This window comes from Corvus cornix, chromosome 5, assembly GCF_000738735.6.
Source record: "Corvus cornix cornix isolate S_Up_H32 chromosome 5, ASM73873v5, whole genome shotgun sequence".
NCBI lineage: Eukaryota > Metazoa > Chordata > Aves > Passeriformes > Corvidae > Corvus > Corvus cornix.
Window position 1 is genome coordinate 26,900,292 of NC_046335.1, and position 24,726 is coordinate 26,925,017.

General features: G+C 34.7%; 1 protein-coding gene across 4 annotated transcripts in view; it reads right to left on the bottom strand.

The window, feature by feature from the left end:
• Positions 1-990: 990 nt before the first annotated feature.
• The window catches only part of ARHGAP5 (Rho GTPase activating protein 5), a 47,767-nt gene continuing 24,031 nt past the window's right edge, over positions 991-24,726 (bottom strand). For 3 of the 4 annotated variants that reach the window (XM_039551889.1, XM_039551891.1, XM_039551890.1), the window contains 5 exons: positions 24,028-24,175; positions 12,010-12,087; positions 10,893-11,024; positions 9,186-9,291; positions 991-4,793 (listed from right to left, as the gene is read on the bottom strand). In XM_039551889.1, the coding sequence (XP_039407823.1) occupies positions 4,463-4,793; positions 9,186-9,291; positions 10,893-11,024; positions 12,010-12,087; positions 24,028-24,175 (795 nt within the window). In that variant the 3' untranslated portion in view covers positions 991-4,462. The remainder of the gene's footprint in view (positions 4,794-9,185; positions 9,292-10,892; positions 11,025-12,009; positions 12,088-24,027; positions 24,176-24,726) is intronic. The other variant, XM_039551892.1, reaches the window with a different exon arrangement.

Genomic DNA, 24,726 nt, shown 5'->3' on the forward strand with positions numbered 1-24,726 from the left:
ATTACTAATCAATTATACTAAACCCTGTTCTGCAATATAAAAGCACTGAGGTCAGCTGGGCATCAATAACACTCAGTTCAGCAACAAAAGTGCCAGCTCTAAATACACATGCATTGTATTCCATAAGGAAGATGAGAAACACATGGGAAACAGCCATAAGATGCACCAGCTACACACTTGGGAAAGAAATTATCAGTAAGGAAAGGCAGGAAGTGTTCAGTTCACTAGCTATGATGACAGATTAACTTCATCTCTTTCTAATTCCATGGAAACTATGAATTAGGTGAAGAACTGAATTTGACACAAGTGAACACTGATGTTACACTTTGGTTTTCTGGTTAGCTACTCTCAGAAACTTGAGTCTGAACAGCACATTATACTTCAGTCAGATTCAGTAGAGCTGTGTTTTGATACAGCAATCCAAATAACTGAGATTTACACGTAATTTACTCAGTGTGCAAGATGAATCCTATTTGAGATTAAAGTGCTCCAGTATCTGAATGTGTTATGATATATATATAAATATATATAGATATGTATATATATAATAAGTATAATAAAACCTGAACAGTGTTCAGATTTGAAGAGTGTCAGGAAGGTTGTGCAGTTACTTCTGCAGCAGCCATATACTCAAGATGTTCTGAAGAAACAAAGCAAGCAAAGACACTGCAAACATGAGAACTAAAACCAGTACTACTATCAAAGCTGCATTTATCCCATATCATTAGCAGAATTATGACCAGTAATGTACAACTCTGATGACTTAAAGCTGACCTTAAAAGCCCACCGCTGTTAATTCAGGTTTTAAAATTCCACAGGAAAAATAAATTTAAGAGACCCATGAGAGAAAGCCTCCCACCCAAGAAAAACTTAAAACACACACTGCACTCACTTTAGCAAGATTTACTGCTAGATTTCATTTCTGTGTCTGTGAAAGGTGGGGTGCTTCTGCCTTTAAAAATTTAGTAGGCAACTAAACTGAACATTATACACAGTAAGCATCTTATTATTTTATTCGTTGCATCTTTTATACAGAATAAGCTTCACTGATATTTAATTCACTGCAGTATTCTCCTGATGTAGCAATAAAAGATTACATTATAAACAAAGAACAAAATTTTGACTTGAATTTTTTTTTAAATGTGTGCAATTTTTGCAATTGACAAACAGCATCACAATTACTGAAAAAAAAAAATGAAAGAAGCACATAAACTATGGCTCATTTTTTAATCTCCAATTGATAGTTTTTCTATGTTTATCATAAATATGGGAAGCTAAACTCCAGCAACTAAAAAGAGACATACCTATAAATTCCTAGCAACCAGGATTCAAATAAAGGAGAAAACATACAACAACAACAAAGTTTCTTTTCACTTAAGTTGACATCTGCAATCTATTTACACTATATGAGTTTAAATTCCACAAGATCATGAAGGGTAAGGAATTTTGAAATAACCTGTTAAGCATTACTTAAAATGGCACTTTTGTAACTCAGGTCTGGGATTTTAGAATTGCTGAAACAGTGAAAGACAATACACTGCAGTATGTCTATATCATTATAACATAAAAAAGAAACTACTCCATAAAGTGTCACTGAGATGGCTCGATCAAGTAATATACATTTGTATATTCATCAAGATAGATATTACGGTAAAAATGCTCACATTAAAAAATATAGTTATTATTGTTTGGATTTTCATTAAAACTAGAAGGGACTACATGAGCCAAAGTATGAGGAATTTGGATAAACTGACATGCTTCCTCATTTTATAGCACTAATAAAAATAATATTAGAGAAAGCTCTATTATAAATCTTTAATAACCACAGTTTAATTTCCTAGTATATTTTAAAAACTTTACTATGTGGGTGTATGTGCATGCACGTCTGCATAAACACACAAACAGATAAAAAACCTCAAAGTGTATCTATTACACATACACACATATCCACATTCCTGCATACAACACTTCCATAATGCAAACAGTATGCAGGGACTCGTCCATGCGACAACCAGGTGCCGCATGCCACGCTTTCTTATTTCTCTATGTTTATCCAGTAAATGTAATAACACTTCCATATTTGGCTGAATGTCAGTGTAAAGATTCTTAAAAATAATGGTGATTTAGCCGTAACATCATACACGAAGAAATGATACTGCAAATACTGCTGATCAAAAGTTCAGCATGAAAGTTCATCATGAAAATGGAATGTAAAGTATTTTAAAAATTAGTATTCAAAGATTAGTTAAGTATTATGGCAAAAAACTTGCAATTTATCGAAAGTTTAAAATGTAATTCACATTACGAAGACTGGAGATACTTTATAGATGGAATTTTTAAATATGGATATGACTGGCATTTATTTTTAAGCTTACTTCTATTAGAAATACACTTGTTTCCTGTACAGGTGATGCTTTGTCTATGCCATATACAGTAGAAAAATAAATTCTTTAGCAACCTAGAAATAGTTTATAAAAACTCTTGAAGTTTCATTTTCTTTGCTAAACATGCCAAGATTAGACTGAAAACTATAAATAAAAGCTATATAGACAACAGGTAAAGTAGAACAAGTTAGAAATGCTACAATTTACAGGACAGACTTTATTGGACTATTAGCTCCTGTGTGCTTTGCAATAGGAATAGGGTTGACTTTTCTTTTTTATGTTTTCTTAAAAAAGATAATTACTTGCAAGAATATAACACAATATCAAGATAATTTATAATATACATGTACTTCAAACAGCAGCCAGGTTTATGGTATCTTAGTAATCTAGAATGATAATCCAAGTCATTAGAAGTACAATACCTAGGACATAAGTGGGAAAGGCAATTTTTATTTTGGGGAAATGGAGCAAATCAATCTCTTAATAAAAGCCTTAATTCTCAAAATCATCTATTTACTATAATACATACAAGACGATCTTAAATCTTGTTATAAGTGAAGATTACAACAGTGACCATCATAAAGCTTTTTTTTTTAAAACTACACAAAACATTCTAGCAGCTGAATGAGAAATAAACTTTCTTCTTTGCAGACCTAAAAAGGTACATTTTGAGCATGAAAGAAAAAAAGCTGCTGTGAAAAGTCTCACAGGTAGTGTTTATCTATGGTCTCCCCTTTGCTACAATTTGTAACCTTCTAATTTTTTTACCACTATCAAAATATTTAACCAAAAGATTTGTTTAAATTAAGCAGCATTCTTTTACAGCAAAATTGGTACCAATATAAAAGTAAAATAAATGAAAAAAAAAGATAATTTAAAAATATAGTGAAAAAAAGAGAGTCATTTGAAATTTTAGTACAACATACCACAGGAAAAAAATATGAATACAAGTTTATGTGATTTTATATATACACACTCCAAAGAGGTTAATTGTCAGTACCCAAAGTATTTATTGCTATGTATTAGCAATGCATTTTTGTATATCTTTAGAGGGTCACATAAAAATAGATTTAAAGAATAGATTAATTGAAGTCCTAGATTAAAACATTGTTTGGTTTAGAGAATTTTACTACAACAAAAATCATGTTTATGTATGAAAAGTTATATAACCTTATACGAAAATGTCATGAACTATTTTCTAAACACTACATGTATTCCCAAGTGGGAAAAATTAAAATATCTAAAATATATTAGATTAAGTTTACAAGACCGTCAATGATCTTTTAAACATGCAGCTGTTTACAGAATTAACAGTTTTACAAAATGTTTAGTTCAGTAATGGAACATAAAGAAATAAGTAGGCAACATCAAAATTTTTGTACAATATTTGAAACTCACTTTTACAACAAGCATGTCCTTGGTATTGTGCTATAAGAAATAATAAGCAAGTTCACCCACCCTTAAACTGTCCACAGGTTTACTTATAAGTAAAGATGGATGGTGAAGGATCGTAAAATTCTCAACAGTGCATTTTGCATTCTTCCATAAACCACCCTAAGCATAAAGTCACATAAGTAGCCAGGAGATTACAAAATGAACTATAGCTGGGCTTTAGTTGTTTACACAGAATGCTTGAATGTGAAGCAAATTGCCAAAAATAGCATGTTAAATAACAAAAACCAGCCATAAAGCAGGCTGTAAGCACTGAATGTTTCATAAATGTAATTTTTTTTAATCATTTCATTTCTATAGAAAAATTTTATTCACAATATATTGTGACAAACCGTCACAGGAATGATATAGTGATTGCAATAAGGTATCATGCAGCAGCAGCTTTGTACTTTATAGCTATTTTTTGCTTTTAAAAATTAAACCTCTCCAGTCATGCTTATCACATAGTTTTTATCTGCAGCGTGTACAAATGAGGAGCACAGTACGGGATATAACAAAAAGATGTCCAATCAGCTGGATGGGAATTATTTTTCATAAATATGAAGTACATTACTGTATCCTGAAACATGCATGTCTATAGCTTGTCTCTACTGTCCAGCGCCAGGCTGCCTGCAATCATCTTCTGTCTATATAATACCGAGAGGGTCTGCTGGTAACTGCGACTGTATCAGCTGAGGCTGCAGCGGGGGTGGCAGCTGCAGGGGTACCATGGGTTCCACCATCTGCACTGGGTTGGAAGGCGGTGGCTGACAAGCCACTGGGTTAGGTGCTTCTACAATCTCCCCGTTGTAAAAGAAAAACTGACATTGTTGAATGAAGGTCTCTATAACCGACTGGTGGATTTTGGTGGTAGAAAGAAACTCTCTGTTTTCAAAATCAGGTCTCATCAAAGTAGGCCAGAAACAAATCGATAAGTTATCAGCAGTCATAAAGTTGGTCTTATATTGCTGACTAACCCTGAAATGAGAATGATACACACAGCGTGAATTAAAACCAGTATGCAATCGACTAGAAATATTCTCATCACGCTCTAACTGTAGGCATCATTACTAAACAATCTCAAGATTTTTGCTCCTTTCCTCCAGCAATCCATTAAAACAATTGTGCTGGAATACTTTATGCAATTATGCAGAAGAAAATTCAGAAACCATGCTGTTTCCAGATTTGGATAGTTAACTAATATAAATCTGATTAAGCTTTTAATCAAGAAAGAAATTCAACATTCCACCAGCATTTTGAACTGACAATAATAAACAAACTGAAACAAGTTATTCACTTATCTGAATTCATTATTGCAATAGTATTACAAAAAAAAACCAAAAACAAACATCCAAAGAATAACAAACCATCCTGTTACCAAATTTATCACCTACAAGTAAATGCCTCCTCAGAAAAAACAAATGCTTTTCAGAGTAATAGGCTACAAAGAGCCTGGATATTTTGTTTTCTAAAATATTCTGCATTCTAAACCAACATCACAATTTTATCAAGAAGTAATTACTGAGAGATACATTAAAAAGCATGTGTTAATACATCTGAAAAACACCTAAGATACGCATTCAGCTGGCAACATGCATTTTCTATATTACAGTACACATCACAAAGGCAATAGACCTACAATTGTCCTGTAGAAATAGAAAATAAAACTTCAGAAATTTGTCAGTTACAATTTTGATGATTAACAAGAGCAGCCCACAAGAAATTCTGACAGCTGGCTGTAGCCCATAGATTCAAAAGCTGTGAAAGTCATAGTAAACACTAGAATTAACACTATAAGAAAATATTTCCACTCATTTACAATGCATGTATCCTGGTAACTATAAAGCATAAAAAATAGTGTGAAGGTATACAAACACTGCCTCTCAATCTGTTTTGAGTAAGTTTGGTCGAAAGGACATTTGGATACTATTTCTGAATGGCAGTAACGTTCATAATCTCTTTGCTAAAAAATTACATTTTAAATTAATTTACAGATAAAAGAATAAATGTAAGCTACATTTTGCTTAGCATTATTATTAACATGCTGTATCTCCACAATCATTACACCCAATAAATGAAGCAATGGGAACCTATGGCTAGAGGTCAGAATAAACAGAAAGGCATTGCACCTCGTCCCCAACAACAGCTCACTATCAGATTAAACAAAATCAACAATCAACTGTATACCCTCCTGTGCTTCAACTTTACCTTTGTAGTTTCTAAGAGTAAGCAAAACCCTACCAAACCTCTATGCTATCTCCTACCAAACTTTCCCAAACTACTTCAGAATCCTCTTCTAAGTGCTCAGCAAATGCTCATTTACCTTCTATGTTCACTCAAAATGAAAAATGACGAGTGTCTCTCCTGATCTTGCCCACTTCCTCCACTGCCAAGTCTCAGGAAATTCAGACTGTAAACCCACTCTGATCAGACTTCAAAAGCTGTACACTGGTGCTTTCCCAGACTTCAGAAGTATATTATGCCATATTAGTCCTTATGTATAAAGGATCTTGTCACCAAAAAACGTGCATAAAACACAACCAGTATCAAAAAAGCCAATTTCAATCCAATACTATCCTGTTTTAAAAGCTCGCTTCTGCTTACAGTTAATCAACCACAATTACCTGAAATGCTCAGAGAGGTGCTTATAACACTAATGAAAAATTCATCTCACTGTTGCCATTTACTGAATTCTTATGCTTACTGGTCTCATACGATGTGGACAATACTTACATTTTTTTGTTTCAATAACCAGGTCTTGTGCTTGTAGACACACCAAAATATTATCAATCAACCATTACTAACTATACAACAATAGCACACATTTTAGTGTAATGACATAGGATGTAAAAACAAAGCATCTAAAACATTAGCTTGTGATGAGAGCTCTTTCATCATGTAGAAGACTGCTTTACCTCATTAAATGAGCAATTCATTTGGCAAACAACATTTCCATTTTAATTATATACCAGCAGTAATTTACGACAAATTAATCTCTTAAAAATAAATACAGACTGTCAAGAGTTTAGCTGCAAGTAGCCTTTAAGATCCTGTACACAGCTGTATCCACCTCTTTCTATATATGCAATTGCTTACATTGAAGCAGATTTCTTGCTGAATGGAATGCAACTACCTGACACTGCAAATGAGACAAAAAATGACAGCCTTTCTTTAAGAAAAGATCATGTTGTTACTAGCAACCTGTAATGTAAATCACCAATTAATAGAGTGGACCAGACCAGAAAGTAAAGGCCAGCATACATCACTTATGTTCTCCAGTGAATTCCATGATTAATATGTTTCATTTGTTTGTAGATATGCATGCATTAGAACCTATTCAGGGATTTTTAAAATTATGTTTAGCGCTTTTACTTGCAGCAATCCAGGTACTTGACATTGTACATTCAGCTGTGCTACACAAATAGGTGACCAGATGAAGACTTTTGACAATTCCAAGACTGCCATTCTTCCACAAAAATTTTTATCAGGTTGATTAAGAATTAACAAAACATTTCAGGTAACTAATAACCAAGTCAAGTCAGACACATTTAGTTTTACTTTAGATACTTGCAAGCACATCATGAAGTTCTCTAATATGGGTATTTGTTCATTGATATGGTTTAATCTATTTTAGGGCTGAATTTGTATTGGACAAGACTACAATGGAAAAATTGATCCATTTCCCTGAAAAGGAAAATGGATGACTTTATAAACGTTAAGCAAGTTGTATATGTGATGGAGAGAAGTGTAAAAGTAGGCACCTAAATTCTAAAATCTTACACATTCCATGAAAAAAGACTCCTTCCAAACTGCAACAGACTACCCACACTCTCCCTGTTGACTAAGTAGGGAAGTTAAAGGTTCTTATTTCTACCTCCATAATACAAGCACAGTTAGATCATTACAAATACCTGCATAAACACAAACACACAGAGAGTAGTCCAGAACAATTATATGTCATGAAAAGCTTACATATGCGTGTATACACAAAACTGCCTGGCTGAAAAGTAACAGCGCAGAGAGAGAGACGAAAAAGTCCTGATGGACAACAAACTGAGCATGAGTCAGCCAGGTGACCCTGTGGCAGAGAAGGCCAACAGCACCCAAGGCTGCATTAGGAGTGCTGCCAGCAGATCTAGGGAGGTGATCTTTCCCCTCCGCTCAGCACTGCAAAGGCCATATCTGGAGTCTGGGATCCAGCTCTGGACTCTCCAGCACAACAGACATATAAACATACTACTGGAGTGAGCCCAATGAAGGGACAAAGAAGATCACTAAGAGATCCAAGATTCCTCAAATGAGGAAAAGCCAAGAATGTTAATACTGCTTAGCCTGGATAAGGCCAGGGAAAGTCTTATCATTGGTTTTAAGCATCTGATAGGAGGATGTAAAGATGATGAATTGAGACTCTTTGGAGTGGTGTTCAGCATAGGACAAAAGGCAGCAGGCACAAATATCCACAGGAAATTCTCTTAGCATATGAAAACACTTCTTTACTGTGAGGGTGACTGAGCACTGAACAAGTTGTTCTGAGAAATTGGAGTCTCACTTCCCGGAGATACTGAAAACCAAACTGGACACCATCCTGGGTAATCTGTTGTAATTGACTCTGTCAAAGCAATGGTGTTGAACAAAACAATCTCCAAAGATCAATCTCTCCCTGAACCTCAACAACAATACTGTTTATCTCATTCTGTGGATTCCAGAGAATAATTTCATAAGAAGCACAAGTAAGCTAGTCTTTTTCTCTCTTTTTTTATGACAATATTGTATATGTAAAGGCTCAGATTATGATGTGATATACATCCATTAATACTATTTTAGTAAATATGGAAATAACTTTTAAAGATAAAAACACTAAATTTTTATGCAAGAAGCAAAATTTAAGAAGCAAATGTAACCAAGTTACTGTTACTTACAGATTTGTTCTACGTTTTACTATTCAGCACAAGGTTTGGGCTCTATATTTTAGATTTTGATATTTTGGCAGGAGGGGGACAGGGGGAGGAGGCCAAATGACTCAAATTCCTTAAAACCTAGATTAGTCTATAATTTTAATGGCTATTATTTCCTGGGGGGGGGGGTGGGGGTGTCTGTAATAGTTGTAATTAGGTACGTTGTTATTATTAGGTGCAGTTATTCTTTCAAGCTTTTTTTATGTAGAGCAATCATTCTTATAGCTTTATAGTAGCAATGATGCCAGATAAATATATCGGTAAAATGTGAGAAACAAATCTACAAGGCTTTAATAATCAACTGTAACTCCTAATTTATTTTTCCACATTTTCAATTCTAGTAGATATTTCATTGTTAAAAACACAATCTTTTTTGCAATTATTACAACTTAAATGAAATTGAAAAATACTAAACCTGTTTAGATGTGTTATTATGTATCTGAAGACATCATAGTTCACTGGGTGGAATTTCTTCACAATTTCTTTTAACTCGTGTAGCCGTTCTGTCTTATCCATGATTTCTATAGAAATAAGTGACATTTTCTGACACATCTAGAAAGACATACTGAATAAAGTGTTGCTAAGTCTTTTCCCTAGTATAACAGTACAGATAAGATACCCACAGAGAAATATCAAGTGAGAAAATATTTAATAAAATTCCTATTTCCACAGAGTAACTTTTTTATGATAGAGTTTAACTAAGCACAAAAATATTTTTCTGAATTTAAGCAGAATTATTTATGTGTTCAGCAAGTAACTGAACTTCACTAGCTTACTGCTGGCCTGTAGAATAACAATGTGACAGGGTCATTTCTTGTTAAGAGTTCCCTCTGCTTTCAAAACATTATGACAGAAAGACATTCACATGAGCTTAAGAGTATCTTAAACTTCACAGTTACTCAAATAAGAAAATAATTACTAATAGGGCTAGTGCAGCTATTTTAAATATACTGTTTAAAGAAGAGCAGAGATTTTTCACAGGACCAAAGGACATTATTCATGCTTCAAACAGGAAATAACCAACATGTAGGAAAGGAATATGAAATAAAGTAACAATTTTATTTTAAAAAACCCAGCAACTAATGCTGTGGATCCATACATTCTGCAGAATACACTTCTCATCAATGATGATTCATATCATAAAAAGGAATACAAGGTCGCATTGCTAAAAAGAAATTTGATCTATCCTAATGTCATAGAAAAAATGTTAAATACAGTCCAGTATATCCCAAATATAAATTTAAAGCAGTATTAATGGGATTTTAAAACAGTAATTCCACTTATATTCTAAGCTACTTTATGCTTTGACTGGAATTTAACTGCTATACTTTTAAGAAAAAATAAAACTAAGGTAATTACATTAAACAAGCAATATGCCTGAAATGTACAGTAAAAACACCAGAAACAGGTATCTACAGATATCATCAAAAAATACAAAATTTCTAATGGGCTATATATGACTCAAGCCCAGGCCCCAGCCTTAGGCTTATACTAGTGTTTCCATGTTTTGAACAAAAAATACTTTGGAATACTGTATGTCACAGTTGTATTCTGTAAAAAGTGTGGTGGTCATGTTGTGGAACAGCCTGCTGCCAACACAAGACATTAACTTCAAAGATAGGAATACTATGAAATGTCTGAAAATGTTTGCAAGGCAAACAAAACTAAGCATCTTTTATAAGAGCTCAAAAAAGAATCTGAAAAAAATCTAAGAGAATTAGAGAATTACCATAATATCCCATAGATGTGTCTGATTTTTAAAGCCTACTTTGAATGTAGGACTTCATGAATTCAAGAGGTTTTTTCCTGTTAAGAACTGCAAAGCCGCTCCAAGAGCTTTCATCATTTTCATCACTTAACAAAAAACGGAAAAAAGTAGATTTCTCCCAATTAAATTTTCTAGGAAAAGGAGAAATAAGCCAAATTCATTCTGAAGAAAAAATGTATTACATTCATCTCATCATATAGTTCTTCTAAGTTTAAAGAATATTAAAAAATGCACATATCTAAGCAATTTAAAAAATATTCAGTGCAGATAGTCCTTTCAACTTACAATGAAGTAAAAATAGCAATAAGGGCAATGGAAATAACACAAATAAAGAAAAGGCTGTTTAGTACTTACTTGATGTTTCTAACAACTCTTGATGCAAAGAGTAAGGAACTAATGGATCTGGCAGATCTGCAAAAAAAGCTTTAAGAGCCCCAGCCACGGCATTCACTGTTACTCCCATTGATTCTAGACTGATATTATGATCTGCGAAACAAAATTTGAAAAATTAAATAGCAGTGTAAGTAAAACCTACTGTTATCATTCCTTATAATACTTTATGAAAACAAGAATTTATTCAAAACACTGAAAACTAAAATTTTGCCAAATGGTTATTAAATAAGGCATGAAAAGGCAAATATATTGATAAGTTGCTATCACACCGACCGACAAGGAATCAAATATGACAAACTCTGACAGTATTACAAAACAGTAGAAGATCAGAAAAATAAAGTTGTCTAATTCTCAATGAAGACTTGAATGTTTCTGTATTTGTCATTTAACTGGCTTCCGATTAATCAATTTTGCCCAGTAAGGAGTTATAAATTCTATTTCCCAAATGCTGCTAAACAGCAAAGCAAGGCATAAAGAAATAGTACATTTATTTTCTTTAACATCTAGGAGATATTTTACTATTTTTCACAGGCTCAACTTCATTATTAACATCCAAGAATTTTTAATAAGAGTTATCATTTTAAAAAACAAATACACCAAAGTGAACAGCCTAACCCACCAATCACATTTCACTATATTCTACAGTGACAAAGGCTGTGTTAGAAATTATCCAGACTTAATTGTTAATGTGTATTATTCAAGAGACCTTTCACTCCAGTAAATATCAAGAATTACTATCTTTGGGGCATAAGAAGCAGAAGTGAACGCCTTAATGCCTAGGACTGATGAACTGCTAACACAAGGAGCAGCTACGACTGCACTCAAACTCTTTAAAACCTTCAAATACCACTTAGATAATATTTTAATAGCACTTAATCCAGCTGCAACAAGATTCCCTTCCCATCCTTGGAGTTTCACTGGTAATAACCTGGACTATACCAATACAACCCACCAGAGCATTAAGTACTCAGTGCTATGGAAGTTGATTTGAAAGTGCAATCCTTTCATATTGCACTGTGATAAATCCATGGAGAATTCATGTTCTGTTTTGGCTTTAAATAATAAAATTTCTGATTACCTTGATCAAACTGTTTTTGAATGTTGTCTTGATCTGTTTTATTCCCACTAACACGGTACAGGCCTTCAGTACACAATCCTTAGAAGAGGAAGAAAAATAAATAATTAAAAGCAAGTTTATATACCATAGAGCAAAGCAGAACCAGTTATAACTACTAATTCAGAAACCAAAAGTAGGAATACAATTCTTAAGTGCCTAAAAAGTTAACACATTAACCGTAACAGGGATATAGGACTACCAAAACACAAAATGTCAGTTGTCTAGAGTCCACTATTCCATTTAATATGAATCAGAGGAAATGACATTGTAGGATAACAAAACTCTGATGGCAGATATTTGTTGAATAATGTACCCAAAATTATTCTCTCACTGATCTCTATTAGACTGTTGTTATTTATACAGTTTTTTAAATAATAATCAAAAACCTAAATTCTGTGGTACCCACAACATTTATGGTTTTAAAAACTGTCTTCACAGTTTAGGCTTAACAACTTAACTGTGGTAAGCAACAACACACTAAAAATACTCTGCAGGGAGAAAAAAAAATAAATAAATAAAAATTAAGCCTTTGTAACTGAATCCTGATCTTTTAATTTCATGGTGTAACACACTCCTGTATATGATAAGAACTTAATCTTCCAACATTCTTTCCCTTTTAACATTTATATTTTATAAACTTTGAATCCATTTCCCCTCACTTCTTATCTAAGGTAAATTACCACATCACTTACAAGTCTTTCTTTAAGGGGTGGGGGAAAAGGGAAAAAGAGGAAAGGACTTAGGAAGCAGAGGTTCCCCAAGCTTCTCATTATTACTTTGTTTTACCACACATTACAGAGTCATCATAATTCCATCAGCCTTTCATGGTAAACATTGAACAGTACACCTTAATTATGCACACACACACTTGCACACTCCACTCCAGTGATTATGCTTCCTATCATATCGTTATCTTTTTTGCCCACAGCTACTCACTGAATGAAAGAGTCCATCCTGATATTCACACCATTACCCGAGGTATTTTTCTAATTTAGAAACTATTAGGGAATTTAAACAACTTATAGGTCCATAACTCTGCAAGTTACCTTTATGGGTGCAAAATTCTCTGTATGCTAGATCTCCATAACACTACATAGTTTTATTAAAAAATTCACAGGTTTCAAAGCTTTATGGAATCTCTTGGCCTTTTGCCATCACAGGTCAAAAACTGAATGCATTTTAGATCATCAGATCAATACTTAACTGCTCTGACACACCACAATCCACCAAGTGTTCCTTTTAAGTTACCAACAACAATTAAGAACCCTATTACAATGTTCAAAGTACAAGAAGCACTTGACTGGTTCATACAGCTGGGAAATTTTTAATGATTTCATATGACTCTTCTAACTCATTTCCTTCTTAATGCCTCAACAACTCATGTGTCTCTTTACTGGCTGCATCAAGGCTATTTTAGTAAGCAATTCTTCAATAAACTTTCATGTCTACCTTTTAGCTTTCCAGTTTCATAGCCAGCAGTTCTCCTATTGTAGCCAGACACCAGAACAGTCCTTTCAAAAAACCTGAGCCTTGTTCACTGATATCCTTGAACACCACCAGAAGGTATAATCTGGTGGCACAGGGCAAAAAGTGGTTTCAATGACTCAATCCATCTGAAAGGGTTTTCAAACCTGCCTTCAAAAGAATGCCCCAAATGTGCTATATGTGATCAAAGCCAGAAACACTTTGCATTCTTCTTCCAGAAGCTGTAAATAAACACAAAAGACCACTGGTAGATAAGAACAAGCTATGATCAAGATTCTCTTTGTCTAGTATGGGAGAATTCTCAATTGGAGACCCTACAGCCCCAGGATATTCTTTGTCTTATCCAATTACAATTCAATTTCTTTCTGCAAAAAAAAAAAAAACCTGAATGTGCTGCAAATAGCAGTTTCTGACCCAGCCACTGTTTAGTGTATAGACCCTGAATACTTCAACTGGCTCTGGACATAAATGCTCTAGTGTGGTATCTGGGCTACAGCTCTAAGAAACATAGAAAAACAACTTATAGTACTTCAGAAAATTTTCAGGTTAAACACGGAGATGCCTACTGAATTTAGGCATCTTCCAAAAATAGTGAAGTGCTGCAATTCTGGATTAAGCTAACTAAATTTGTCTTCTTCCTCAAGGAAAAACTTTTTCTTGCTTGTGTATATTCTAGAAAGTCACACTTCATGAAACAGTTGGTCAATTGCCATTACACTTTTTCTAAGTTTAAGCTGTTTGTGAGTATACACACAGCTAGAAGTCTGAAAGCATTCTTTAAGTACTGCTCCAATTCTCTGTTGCTTTCTATCATGCAACCAGGTGTCTCCAACACTTCTTACATCAGGACCTTCAGCAAGTATCAGACACTCTAGTTCACAAGTTTTAGCTTTTAAACTTCTTGTATATCTATAATGTATATCTATAATAAAAGAGGGAGAGACAGAGAGCACTCAACATTTCTTTTTTCTGGCACCCTTTTAAAAATTCGGTTCCTTCATCTGCAAGCCTCTTGGTTTTTCAGAATTTTTTTCTATGTTCTTACCCTGCTTGCATTCTGGTCCAGTCGTAATTTTCAATATATCCTTACTGAACACAACTGTTACTGTAATATTATACATCAGAATCATATGATTTATTTGCTTCTCTGTCCTGCTAGCTTTACAACACCACTAGGTTTAAAAACTTAGATTCTCCTTACTTCACATCACAATAACCTATATATATTTAACAATCATATCCCCTTTGCCTAGACTACTCTTTTCTCAAAGTTTTCTAGAGCCTAATAAACTTCTTTTGTGCTGCCAGTTGTGACCAGGGCTCCATCCCATCTAACTGGAACTTCGCCACATGGGGTTCAAAGCATTTCAGAGAAAATGAGCAAGGTGGATCTGCACCTATATGCATAATCAGTTTGTAGGACACTTCCATTCTTAGGCTTCAATATATTTTCACAATTCTTGGTTCCTCCATAGAATGAATTAACTACAGCACAAGAGAAGACCGAAGTCAACCTGGTACAATATCTACTTTCCATCCCATATACTACACTAAGCAGTAGGTGCTTGAGGAGAGACGTAGAAAGGACAGGAGAGGAAAAAAACCAAAACCTACCAGCAATCTTTCTGTGGTATATCCTCGCAGCTTCCTGCAGATGGTGGCTTACACAGGCTTTTGCATAAGGCGTTGTAATAGCCACCTGGGGATTTATCCATCACTAATTCACCCAAACCCCTTCAAGTCTTGTGGTCTTTACATCATGGTGAACGCAGCTTTGTCATTCCAGAATGTACATTATGAAAGCACACTGAGTTTATGCTCAGCATTTGAAGTTTGCATAGTTTTTATTCTTAACAAGAAGTACTAACTTCTCTACATTTTCCCAGCACGTTTTTTAAATTTATGTAATTTCTCTTCCTCAGAAATGTTCTAAGCTAATCCATTCAGTTCATCTTTATCCAAGAATTACTTTTACTGCCATATGTATTATCTTTTCCAATTCTTTTCTATTCTGAGAAAGGCTGAACCAAATTGCAACCAGTATCCAAATTGTATGTATACATGGCATTATGTAATAGCATGATTTTTCTTCCTCCATAACACTCTATTTTTTTTGGTTTTTGCTTGCTTGATAGCAAGTACGGAGAGTTTAAGTTTTTAGAGAGCTGTCTGTGATGTTTCCAAAGCCTTTTCCAAAGTGACAACAGCTATACTAACATTTAGACTGCTGGAAAGTCATGGAGTGTCTGCTAAGAACATCCACAGCCAGATTCTGCTATGTTCTGTCTGTGTTTCTGAATACATGCCACAATCACAGCAAGCCTGTCTCTCCCCAGTCCAATTCCTTCCTCTACAGTGGCCAATGGTACTTTAAGGACTCATTCTTCACTACAATAGCTAAGACTATCATTCCCACACTTATCTTTATAAATTTGGTGATCTATATATTTCTCTAATTTTATTCCATGGATTGATTCCATGGATCTGCTGTACCTCTTTTCAACCCCTATGTTACAACACAAGACTAAAGGAACGACCAATTTACTGATCCAAAACATTAATTTCTATGTACACCTAGAATGCATGTAATTACCAAGCAAAAAAGTCAAACTCTAAGTAAGAATCTAGCACTAACTTTACTTACATAAAACACACTTAATGTGTCCTTTTCAACACTGACATTTAAAGACATATGATATTCAATTCACACACTGAAAACCAGAACCACAAATAAGTTTATAACTGCTTCTTGAAATAAAATAATTTATAGCATATTGAAATGTTCAATAAACAATAAGCAGTGTAAGGAAGTAAGCAGTACTTTTAGAAAGACTCTTATAATAGGAAGCTCTCCAAAGCTGAATTAACATTTCTACAATTTACACTAACTGATTATTAAACAAGGCCTCAATCATTTATGAAGTGCCCCTCAAGCCCATATTTTATGGCCTGTTCATTTTGAAAAAAAGAACAAGAGACTACAATTAATATGACATTACAAACATGCCTAGGAAAAGGTAGGTGCATTCTTTGCTTCATTAAAAATGGGTGACAACTGAAGCATTGTAGTTTTCCAGGCATATAGTACAGCTGTTTAGTCACTTTGGGTCTGGAGAATGCAGATGGAGTAAGTGGAGCAGCGTAACTATCGTACATACCCTGGCATCTTGGTCCTACCTGCATTGTTTAGGAATTCTTTTTATAACTCCCATGATGTTTCCTTTGAAGAGATAACTCATTAGCCATACAACCCAAGTGCACAACATGTGTTTTATGAGTATTTCAAAACATATTTGTTTACAGTTTTCAGTGATTCTCTCTACTACTACTATTTCTCTACACTACTAACTTAATGCATCTGCTCCTCCCCTGTTTGGTAGTCAGTCTTCCATTAGGAGAAATGACTGATGCCTGTTTTACCCTCTTGAGTTTGTTTCCTCCCTGTTGTTTAATTTCAAAGTTACAAAACACACACCGGTGTACAGTCTCCTAACTACTGAAACCTATTCTATGCCAGTTTTGAAGTGATCACAGAAGGAATTCTCAGGAGATCATCTAGTGCAACCTCTTGCTCAAACAACAGTCAACATAGAATTTAGATTCGGATGCTTGTCTAAACTTCCCTTGAATGTCTCCAAGATACCCCACAACCTCTCTGGTTAACCTGAACCAGTGCTTTAATAACCTTCAGAGCAAAAGTACTGCCTTTCTTTTTAATCAGAACCTCCTATATTAGTGACACTGTTCTTCAGTTCTTTCGCCTGGCTGCACCTTGTCAGTAACCTCCTCATAGGTATGGGAAGCCGCTTCTGGGGGCCTCCTCAGCCTCTCTCTCCAACCTGAAAAAACCCACATATTAGGAACTCCAGCCCCTGACCTCTTTTTGCCAGACTCAAGTTTGTCAACGCCTTTCTTGCAGTATTTCAGATGATGTCCAACAAGTGCAGAGCAAAGCTTAGTAACCACTTCTGCTCTGTAGTGCCTGCCCTTCTACTGGGACAGTCCAATACAGAAGGCATGATCAGCCTATTATCCACCATGACTGCAAGATTCTTTTCATTAGCACTGATACGGCACCAGTCAAGTCCTCAGCATGTACTATTGCAGGTGTTTAGTCCTTGCAATTCTAGTTGAAGGCATTTGTCCTCAATGAATTCCTTCAGGTTCCTACTATCCCATTCCTCCAGCTGGTATATGTTCCCTTGAGCAGAAGCCCTGGTCTTAAATACATTAACCACACCACCCACTCTAGAATCACTCGCCAACTTGATGAGGGTACTATTTAAATCTATTGTTACTGTACCTATCCAGAAACAAAAGTAGCAGAGGCATGGCCCATGTGCGTTTTTTGCTAAACATAAAGCTTCATGGGCAGTTGGGTCAACTTAACTGAACAATAAGACTGAAAAAGATGGTCTAACTCCCTGCCTCATCAATCACTGTTTCTGTCCTTCCCTTGCTCCTGCTCCCTGCCTTGCACTTGTTTTGGCACATATTTGACCCTTAACTTACCAGCTGTAATACTACACAGCAGGACTTTAATCATTTTTGCTGATACAGCTTTTCAAAACAGCGAACGCCACTGATTCAGAGACATCTGACAAGTACCCAAAGTAAAAAGTGGCAGAAGCATACAGCAGGAGAGAATCGTTCTGGCTATTATACTATTTCTTATGAAATTACGCTGAGAATGCCAGCTCTCATACACCAGGCCAGGGGGATGTCCGGTTCTGTTCTCTCTGTCCAAAACACCAAGCTCCTAAAACCCTCTAGCTCTCCCAAGCCCCTTGAATAAAAGGTAAGGTAAACAACCTTGGATTTCCGGATTTTCCAGCCACTAGGAATATATTTCAATGATTTACCTAACATTTTTACCACAAGCAGCACTGCTGATTCATTTTCTTCACCTATTTCTATCAAACCTCATTCTCTGGAGACAAACTTTGCCTTATCTATACTGTCAGTGTAAAAATCTGGCCTCACTGCAGATACAGCATAAAAGACCTTGGTGTAACCTAGGTTTGAAGGAATCACAGAAGGCAATATTTTTTTACTTGAATTACCTCCAAAACTGAATTTAGCAGCATTACAAAAATGGTCTCAATATCAAAAGCAGTAATTATTGTACATATACCAAGTACACAATTTTTAATTTCCCTTATAGCTCTCCATAGGAACCATGTGAGATATTGACATTTAACTCTGTCAAATTCCTTCTTCCGTCTTTATTCCATTCCTTGTCTCATATTAATTGAGTAACTAAATTATTAAACCACAAATTATTCTAGTAAGCCTCTCTTTGCTAAATTATTTCATGTACAATTAACAATCTATTAATATTATCAGTTTTCTATGAAGTACGGAATTTAAAATTTATAATCTGCTCAATGAAGTACATGGATAGCAATATTCTACAAAAAAAATTTAAAACATTTGAAAGCTCAGAGAAAAAAACTTTAAAATACTGATATTAAAGTTGAATATCTTCAAGAGCTATATGTACTAAATGGCAAAACTACTAGTATTTGTAATGTTAATTTGCTGTCTCCTTCCTTGGTAAACAGAATGAAATGTGATCTATACCAAACTTTCCACCAATGCCTGAACAAATACAAAAAGTAAACCCAAAAAAATACTGAAATATTAGAAAACCCCTCATACGCTAATAGTATCAGTTAGCATAAGTCATCTTGCCTGAATTATTTTAAGTTTGGGAAAAGTTAAAAATCAACAACAGTAGGTGCTGAACAGTACACAAACAGTACATGGAATAGTTCATCACTAAATTCAGGGTGTGTATAACAGCATAAAAATGTTACTAACAAAACACTCAAGCTACAAAGTTGGCATAAACATGTACACTCTTTACACTTACAATCGAACATTCAGTAAATATTTTTCCATTACACTGCAATACAAAATTCAAACCATATTAACATTTTGTTGAAGACATTGAATTAGCCTTCAGAAATCTGTTCCTCTCTCTCAAAAAAAATTATCAGCGTATCAGAATATCTACCTTATTCTCTCCATGATAATTATTAGAGAAACACAGAATTCATGCAATTCATACAGCTAAACAGTTTAGTTTCAAAAAGTATCTCAATCTGCTGCCTATATTTCAAAAAAATGAATTGCCCTAAAAAAGGTAATGGTCTACATTGGACTTTTTTTTTTTTTAAAAGAGCAGGTAATCTTTTTTCTAGTATGTCTCAGCATAGCACCATTACTTCCACACAAAAACAGCCACTACAATTTTCTTAAAAATTAAAACTCTAGTTTCCCTGCTAAATACATTTTCATAAACCTAGTTTGCAGAAAACTAATACACTTTAGAAGTTCATTTCAAATGATGCAACAAAATTAAGTTCTCTTGAGTCCATCAGGAGAAAGCAAAAAACAGACCAGAACAACTGTATCATCAAAATACTCTTTTGGAAGCCCATAATCAAAAATGGCTACCAATGACAAAGAGTCAATTGAAATAGCTGCCCTCATAGGCAAGATACAAACTGATTTGCAAAGGTTGTGACAGAGGTAAAAGCATACAAATATCATACATGTCACTAGTGACAGAAAAGCGTTCATATAGTCTGTAAAAAGTTACAGATAAGATCACAGGATCTTTACAAAAAAATCAGTTTTCCTGAAAACATTATACATTTATACCAAGATGTTTAGTGGAAAACTTCGTAATTCACCATTGGCAAGTCACTTACCTGAAAAAAAAAAATCTTTTGATCATCTTCAGTGAACCAAGAAAGAGCTCTGACAACCAAACAAAGTATTACTCATCCTGCTATAATTACAATGAATTCAAAAATTAAAGGCTTGGATAGAAAAAAGGTTTTCCTGTAATCATGGACAATGCAGAAACACAGAAGCAAAGTTTGTTTACAATATTTAGCAAATTTTTCCTTCCTTCTTATCCAGAAGTGCCAGTGGTATAAAATTTAAGATGTTCACACATGATATTGTGCTATTTTTTTTTTTAATCAATAGATTCCAACAAGACCAAGTATTATGTGCTATTGCTGCTTCATACCCCCAGTACCAGTGACAGTGCCGACTGTTCTGAAATGGAGGTTCTGACATATATTTACAGCTTACCAGCTTTAGATCTACTCAGGTATTAACCACTTTGCCCCCCACTTTCTGCTTCCAGTACTATCAGAAGATTACAAGGGGATTCAAACTCTGTATTATATTTCAAAAACTAACTGGTCGGCTCCATAAAGCTAAACCAGTTTAGAAGAAAGCTTTTTGTTGAAACACACTAAAGAGGAACACAGAGACAATAACCTTCACCTGCAGGCACAGACTTAGGATCCCTGATCTTTACCAGATCACCCTTTACATTGACAGGAACAATACGGCTTCTTCAGAAGAAAAAAATCTGTTTATTTACAAAAGGCTAGAACTTTTAAGTTCCTGAATTTACTTTAGTTTTTCCAAACTGTCCCTCTTCTACTGACAAACACTTTTTTTTTGTGAGGCTATTCCAGAATATTATGGTAAAACAAAAATCTGATAGTATTTTCTGCATGTGCTCGATTCTTTAAGGTTTATGGTGGAGCAAGAATCTTCAAAGACACTTTAAGGTGCTATTGTCTCATCTAGGCATCTGAAATACAGAAAACTTTTTCACACTGTGTACTTTCTAGCCTCGGCCAAAATTTAGTCTCGGTACAAAGCATTGCCTTGCATAACTTCATGAGACAGAAAGAGGGAACATTAAAAATTAAGATAAGCCCTTCAAACAGAGATTAATCACAGCTTCACAAATTCAGCCACAATCCAAATTACACAGGAAGAAGCTGAACTCCATGAAAGTACCTGAAAAGGAAATGCTAAACAATTATATCCTCTGTAAGAGAAAGATACAGATTAGCCAAACTGGAAAAGACTGCACTTCTTGATTAAAAAGACCATGATAATAAACACTGGTAATTCAGTGCAGTTCAAATTGACAGCAGGCTGACTTGCTAATAGACAGAGGAGTACTGAATAACTCCCCAGGGCCAAGCAGCTTTATCATAAAGGAACGGTACCATTCTGAACTCCAGCCTGGAGACAGTAGGTCCTGACTTGTCTTGTACAGACTGATAAATCTTCAAAACTGTATTTGTGGAATTTTCTCACAGTCACAAAGTCAATGATGTGAATCTATCTCAGTACAGGATTTGAAGGCAATGCAAGTGAACATTCTCCTCTCTCAAAGGTAACAAATACATTCTATCAGAACCCTGCTTGAACCTCAAATGCCTACAGCATACTAATTCAGTATAAAAATAATACACACCAAAAATAAAACTCCCACAGCCAACTATGGAAGCTGAAAACAACACCAAAACTACTTACACAGAATCCAGAGTAAGAGAAAGAAAATTGTAATACAGATCAAAAGTAGAGGTTTTGTTCTAAGTGCTTAAACAAAACTAGCAAGACAACTACTGTCTTCACAGTCACTAAGTTTGCAGATGGCACGATGTTTGTCCAGCTTACATTTATGGCCAGAATTAAAATTCTCCAGCTGTATAGCAGCATCCCAGGATGAACTAACATATATGCACCTAACAGTGAAGTTGTGCCTTCTGAGTCACCACTTTTGAGGAGACCCTACATTTTGAACACACAGCAGCTAAACCAAACATTTTCCCAAGACAGATCACCAGAAAAGATGTCCTGAATCTTTCAGCTGGTCGCACGGTTTGACAATCATGAAGAAAAAAAAAAGACAACAAATTATGTTTCCACACTCTTATAGTTCTCTCTCTCACCCCACAAGCTGGTGAAAATTCTTCAGGAGAAATACCTTTTTTTAGAAAGTTTACCACAAAGACAACAATATTTTTAAGCAAATAAAACTCTTAGAACTGGATTTGTAATTTTGTTGTTTGAAAGTATTCTTAAAAAGTGAAACATGCTCAGATTAAGTTATTGCTAGATTCTACAAACTCTTGAAATTGGTCTTCAATACCTATTAATACCTGTTTCATATAGCTACACATAGTAGCTGTATGTACCCACTTTTAAAGAACACCAATTCCAACAGTGACTCACCCATAATTTATGCTGGTTTGTTTTGGGTTGGGGTTTTTTTTTGCTACAGAAAACAGCAAACACAACATATATATATATATGTTAAACTGCCTATGCTACTCTACTACTCCTTGCCCTTCTTCCTCCTTTCCCATTTTTAACTGGGTGAAAAAAAAAAAGCAAAAAGCAAGAGGGAAGAAAATACAGCTCTTACCTTTAATCCATAGAAAGTAAAGGTTAAAGACAGACCTATACAAGTATCTCTGACTCTGAAGTGCCTGAGGTTTAGGTCACCTAATTTTTTTATTGCAATAATGCAGTATGTAAGTCTTTAAAAACAGCTATTAGGCTTACCAGCTGTGGTAATTCTTTTGGAAACACTATTCTTACAGATGGCAGTAAAACTGAATTTTATTATAAGAAAAAAAACCTTTCAGCTTTACTCTTGCTAAAACTGCTACTGTCATCTTACAGCCAAAATTGTATTAGAGATCTAAGCAAATTAGAAAAAAGATGCTGTTTTACTTTACACTAAACAACATCCAATTGCAGACACACATCAAAAGATGGTCCTGCATGTTTCAGCTGTCACACTGTCATCTACTTTAAATACAGCAATATAGCATTTATAAAACTTCAGAGCAAGCAGGATCTACACACTAACTGAAAAACAGTGCTCACAAAAACAAACAAACCAAAAAAAATCCCCCCAAAACCCCAAGCAAAACCCAACCACAGGTCATTCCCAAACCTCAAAACAAATCCCCACTCCTAACTGTAGTCTTCTGTTGGACCAGCAAAATCATCCTACTTGCCTCATGGTCACACAGTAAATAGGCTGAAAGCAGGGACAAACACACAACCAGGAAGCCAGGGAAAAAGGAGAGAGAGAAAACCATACTGTGAAATTATATCTTAAATAGATTAACATTTTTCATGGAGAATTACACAGTGTTTAGAAAATAAATGTTTGTCTCTGTGACAAGTTAGAATGCAAAACTAGGTTCACCTTCAAAATCAAGAAAGCAAGCTGACTAATCAAACCAAGTCAGAAGCCATTTCAAGTCCCTGTTTTCTATAATTGGAAAAGGCGGATTTCAGAGCTTTTAAATATATGAAAGAAAATGCAGTGGCAATAGTAAGACATGTAAGACTGGACTGCCATTGGGTTAAACGTCATTTGGCATTAGACAGTGATACAAGTTTTAAATTACAGGGAACATGTTAAACTTCAGACATTTGTCAAAAAGTAATTAAGTATTTGTATAAATTAAGTCAAAAAAAAATCACATATTAAGCACACAATTTAGAAAACATTCTTTCTAAATGTGCCTAACCCCATGTATTTATTTATAGTAAAAAATTCTGTAAGTACTTTATAACAGAAAACGAGAGGCTTTACTTGTTATGCAAAATGGGCAAGTCTTTCCTCTAACAGTCCTCCTATCTTACCTGTATCTTCAATGAATTGCACACATTTTTCAACAAACAGAGGTATTGGTTTCTCGGGTGTAACCAAATCCTGTAGGGGCATCCCAAAGTAATTACTTTCCCAGTTTCTACGGATTGGAGGATTGAATGTCTTAGTTTTCTTTTTCGGCTACAACAAAACAGAGTTATTTAAGTAATATTCAAGTAACATTTTAACCAACTCATATTTCAATCATTCAGTAAACACAACCAGATCATATATCTATCAGACATTAAAATTCCTCTACAGCAAACTGAATGAATAAAAATTAAATGCACTTTTAAAATGATAAATTTATAAATACTTAATTATAAAGTAATAATACATTAGATACAAAGCACTCAACTTCTAAAAGTTTTGATCCGTTTTGTATTACACTAGGAACAGGATGACCCAATATATCAGTAACTGAAAGACCACAGGAACAGAAGTAAAGACACCACTTGTTTAGAGTGCTGTGACAAGTCTTTCAGCACAGCTCACAGGAATCACATCCGAACCACACCTCCTTATAAATTGTCAGGATAAAACTCCGGTGTCATATCACCAAAACAAGGCTGGTGTCTTCTGCATATATTTAAAGATACTAAACAATCTTTATATTGCAACTATACAAGAAACATGACAATGGAGAATGACTAACAATCAGTCTTGAAGTTAAAGTTGCAGGCACTCCTATT